At 46.2% G+C, this 5000-nt stretch overlaps 1 protein-coding gene across 2 annotated transcripts in view; it reads right to left on the bottom strand.

Annotated features, from left to right (window-relative positions):
- Nucleotides 1–5000, bottom strand: part of atrnl1a (attractin-like 1a) — a 239394-nt gene that overhangs the window by 122862 nt on the left and 111532 nt on the right. For both annotated transcript variants that reach the window (XM_056435010.1, XM_056435011.1), the window contains 2 exons: nucleotides 2067–2291; nucleotides 1817–1954 (listed from right to left, as the gene is read on the bottom strand). In XM_056435010.1, the coding sequence (XP_056290985.1) occupies nucleotides 1817–1954; nucleotides 2067–2291 (363 nt within the window). The remainder of the gene's footprint in view (nucleotides 1–1816; nucleotides 1955–2066; nucleotides 2292–5000) is intronic.

Below are 5000 nucleotides of genomic sequence, written 5' to 3'. Positions count from 1 at the left end.
CGCCACATGGTCTCGTCTGTTCCTCCGCCCGTCTTTGTCCCTCTCTCTCTCTCTCTCTCTCCGTCATCCTCCCTTTCTCTCCGCCGCCACCTCTCTGACCCCTCCATCCCTTTCACAGCCCTGTGAGCCGAGGCCTTCTCGCCTCCCCGCTATCATTCAGTCCTCCAATCGGCCACACGCCATCGCCTCCCAGCCATTTAACTCAAGGTAAGGAGAGGGGGAGGAGGAGGAGGAGGAGGAGGAGGAGGAGGAGGAAGGAGGGAGGAAGAAGGGAGGAGGAGGAAGGTGGAGGTGGGAGAAGGAAGTAGGAGGTGGAGGAGGAGGAAGGAGGGGGAGAGAGGAGGAGGAAGGAGGGAGGAGGAGGAGGAGAAGAGGAGGAGGAGGAGGAGGAGAGAGAGAGGAGGAGGAGGAGAAGAGAGGAGGAGGAGGAGGTGGAGGAGGAGGAAGGAGGGGGAGAGAGGAGGAGGGAGGAGGAGGAAGTGGAGGAGGAGGAGGAGGAGAGGGAGGAGGAGGAGGAGGAGGAGGAGGAGAGAGGAGGAGAGGAGGAGGAGGAGGAGGAGGAGAGAGGAGAAGGAAGATGGAGGAGGGAGGAGGAGGAGGAGGAGGAGAGAGAAGGGAGGAGAAGGAAGATGGAGGAGGGAGGAGGTGGAGGAGGAGGAGGAGAGAGAAGGGAGGAGGAGGAAGGTGGAGGAGGAGGAAGGAGGAGGAGAGAGAAGGGAGGAGAAGGAAGATGGAGGAGGGAGGAGGTGGAGGAGGAGGAGAGAGAAGGGAGGAGGAGGAAGGTGGAGGAGGAGGAAGGAGGGGGAGGAGGAGGAGAAAGAAGGGAGGAGGAAGGTGGAGATGGGAGAAGGAAGTAGGGAGGAGATAGGAGGTGGAAGAGGAGGAGGAGGAGAGAGAAGGAAGGAGGAGGAGGAGAAAGGAGGAAGGAGGAGAAGAGAGAAGGGAGGAGGAGGAAGGAGGGGAAGGAGGAGGAAGGTGGAGGTGGGAGAAGGAAGTAGGGAGGAGAGAGGAGGAGGAAGGAGGAGAAGACAGAAGGGAGGAGGTGGAGGAGGAAGGAGGGGGAGAGAGGAGGAGGAAGAGAGAGAAGGGAGGAGGAGGAAGGTGGAGGAGGGAGAAGGAAGGAGGAGGAGGAAGGAGGGGGAGAGTGGAGGAAGAGAGAGAAGATGCCAGTCAACTCAGAAAATAAGAAAATGATTAAGAGCGATTTAATGCCCCGCCGCCGCCGAGCCAAAAAGCACATCCGTCACATGTTACTGCCCCCCCCCCCTCACTCCCCCTTACCCACTCCTCCCTCACACTCCAGCAGTCACTCACTCACTTCCCCTAAACCTGGCTTCTGCTTTCTGTTATTTGACTCACACATGTCATCTTCTCGTCGGCTCTGCACAGCTTTCTCCACGCCGCCCCCTTCAGGACGTCTGCGTGTACTGCAGCGTGAGATCACGTTGGATTGGTTCTCCGAAGCGACTTCCAGCCACGTTCCATTCATACAGCGTAGACGCGGCTGCAGGGAGCAGGTCAGGGTGAAGTGTCTTGCTCAAGGACACATCGACGAGGACGGGGATTGAACCGTCAACCCGCTGATTGACAGACAGACCTGCTCGCCACTGAGGCGACAAGTGACAGACGGGCAGCTTCCATTATGGGTTTTTAAATCTCTGACTTCCGTTAAAATTTGTTTTAAAAAAAAGAAATAATTCTCCCCGTTTCAAGGATTTTCAGCAGAGAGACAAAACACAGAGGGAAAGACAAAAATGCAGAAAAAAAATAAACGCGATTGGGCCCCCGTGACCTTTCTGTGACCTTTTGCACTCACCGTTGCACTTCCCTCCGTTGGTGGGGTCGCCATAGTAACCGGCCACGCAGCTCTGGCAGTGCGCGCCCGCCGTCAGGTTCCCGCAGCGCTCGCACACGCTGCCGTTCACACACCTGCTGTGACCGTTACACTGGCACGCTGGGAGGGAATCACACACACACACACACACACACACACACACACATGAGATACACTCATCGGGAAGACGGGATGCAACAAATCCAAAAGAGCCCGCGCTGCGTTCACTGACCGGGACATTGGATGAAGGCCCAGTTGAAGCCTCGGTCGGACGAGCAGAGACCCTGATCCAGCACCATGTCCCGGTGTCGCTCCGGGGGCCCGGCGGGCCTCATGGGCCCCCGGTAGGACCCCTCCATGCAGACGCCCTTGCCGGTGTTACTGGGGTCGCCGCACCAGCCGCACTCCGTCCTCTCCAAACACTCGACGCACGTCCTCAGACCTGAACAGTTCTGGGCTGTGGGGGGGGGGGGGGGGGGGGAAGAGGGGGTAAACAAGTAAACAAATGGACAAAGAAACTTAGAGTTAGTTGGAAGCTGCTGAGCATTGCCACTTTCATTTCACTGCACACCCTGTGTGTGTATGTGACAAATAAAACATCTTGAATCTTGAATCTTGAATCTTGAAAGACTTCTTTCTTTTCACAACAACATAAAAATGGCAAAATATTGTTCACTTATACTCATGTAATATATATATATTTTTTTATTATAAAAAATATATAGTGTTAATATGTATAAATAAATATATATAAATAAATCTGTAAATATATATGAATAAATAAATATATAAATATAAATATATATAAATAAATCTGTAAATATATATGAATATATAAATATAAATATATATAAATACATATGTAAATGTATATGCATGAATAAATATCTAAATATATATATGTAAATAAATAAATATCTAAATAAATAGATATCTAAATAAATAGATATCTAAATAAATAAATAATAAATATAAATATAGTTAATCCAAACAGCCAGAGGCTAGACGCAGGAGCACAATAAACAACTCCAGTGCTCGGCCTCCTCTAAGGTGCCGAGGCTCTTTAGTTCTCACCTTCTTCTCTTTGATCCTGAACATTCAGAAATAAAAATACTTTTTGTTTCCGTCAGCGGGTGGAGAGAAATGCATTTGTATTCACAAAGTGGAAGTGACATTCGAAAACACATCGGCGCTGCAAATTTGAACAAAAATGACACTTTTATGGTTTGACATTCAATACTTGTCATCGCAAAAAAAGAAAAATGAAGAAATCTCCATACTGAAGCCCTTTTAATTTATTTATTTTGTCACTGAACAATAAATAAACTGATAAGTGAGAAGAATAACAAATCAAGGGTGGGGGGGGGGGGTAAGTGTCTTCCTGTCATCGCGCGTGAAACAAGGTGAAGGAGTTCTCCCCGTTGTTTTTTCCCGACTGCAGCGTGGAGCACGATTTACATTTCCTCCTCCAGAAGTTATTTCTCTCTCTTTTTTAACACGAGCCATTTCCATAAAGCCACAGACGTCCTCGCGGAACGTGGATCTCTCCCTGTGTTCTCCGTGTCCCTGCTATAGGATACGTGTGTGTGTGTGTGTGTGTGTGTGTCCCACCGTTGCATTATTCAACTGCAGCAATGCCGATTCATTTGTTCTCTCGGCCCCCTTTTTTAATTACAAACTTCTCCATTCTCTCTCTCTCTCCCTCCCTCTCTTTATCCCTATCTCTCTCTCTCTCTCTCTTTATCGCCCACCTGCCACATTTTCATCCCCCCCTTTTGCATCTTTTTGGCCCTCTTCTCCCTCATTTCCTGTCATTTAATTAGATTCTCTCTCTTTTTTTTCTCCTTCCGGATGACTTTCATACACTTTCAGGCATGAATGAAATCGCAAAGAGAATGAACTCTTCATCCCCTTTCCTCCTCCTCCTCCTCCCCTCATTTCCTCCCTCCTTTTCAGTTCTCCACTCTAGTGTCAACGTTTCAAAGACAAGGCAGCTCAACAGAACATCCCAAATCCACGTCACCGTGGGGGGTGTCGACATATTCATACGCACCAGACTTTAAAACCCAACAAACACATTGTTCACTCAACTTATAAAATACCGTTCAGATTGCATCCGATCGGCTCGTCGTGTGCCAAACCGATTGATTTGCACAAAAAGTCTTCTTTCACCTTTAAATTCCTTTTCGCGAAGATGAATCAATGACATTTCGTGGCGGCTACTTTCCATAAATGTCGTTGCATTTAGGAGAAATCGTGAGATGGAACCTTTGATATGAATATTTTTGGATGATTTCCAACCACTCAGAACAGAACAAAATGATTTTTACCTTAACGTGAACCCTTTTACGCCCGAGAGACACTTTGCATATATTTATACATATATATATATACACATATATATATTAGTGCTGTGAAAAATAACGCGTTAGGATTCAATTACAGGATTAAATAGTTAAATTTTTTTAACGCATTTAACGCATGCGCAGAATGAGCTTCCAATCCGTCTGTTGTTGGTCGTCTCTCCAGCAGCGTGTCATTCTGTCTCTACGTGTCGCGTTAACACGACTCCGATCTCCGCCTCGCGCGCCGCAGAGCTCGGATGCCGGCGTGTGCGCGCACATCGGGACGAAAAAAAGTCACTTGCACGCACCCCCCCCCCCCCTTCTTTATGTTCTCACAAAAATATACCGAGAATATCGGTAATATGTGATTAATCATGATTAATCCACAGAAACCTGTGATTAATTTGATTAAAATTTATAATCGTTTCACAGCCCTAATATATATATATACACATATATATACACATATATATATATACACATATATATTCACATATATATAGACATATACTGTATATATATATAGACATATATATATATATACACATATACACACACATATACAGGACTGTCTCAGAAAATTAGAATATTGTGATAAAGTTCTTTATTTTCTGTAATGCAATTAAAAAAACAAAAATGTCATGCATTCTGGATTCATTACAAATCAACTGAAATATTGCAAGCCTTTTATTCTTTTAATATTGCTGATTATGGCTTACAGCTTAAGAAAACTCAAATATCCTATCTCTAAATATTAGAATATCATGAAAAAGTATACTAGTAGGGTATTAAACAAATCACTTGAATCGTCTAATTAACTC

The sequence above is a fragment of the Pseudoliparis swirei genome, chromosome 17, assembly GCF_029220125.1.
Source record: "Pseudoliparis swirei isolate HS2019 ecotype Mariana Trench chromosome 17, NWPU_hadal_v1, whole genome shotgun sequence".
Lineage (NCBI taxonomy): Eukaryota > Metazoa > Chordata > Actinopteri > Perciformes > Liparidae > Pseudoliparis > Pseudoliparis swirei.
Note: the sequence above shows the minus strand (reverse complement) of the source record. Positions and strands in the feature narration are given on the sequence as shown.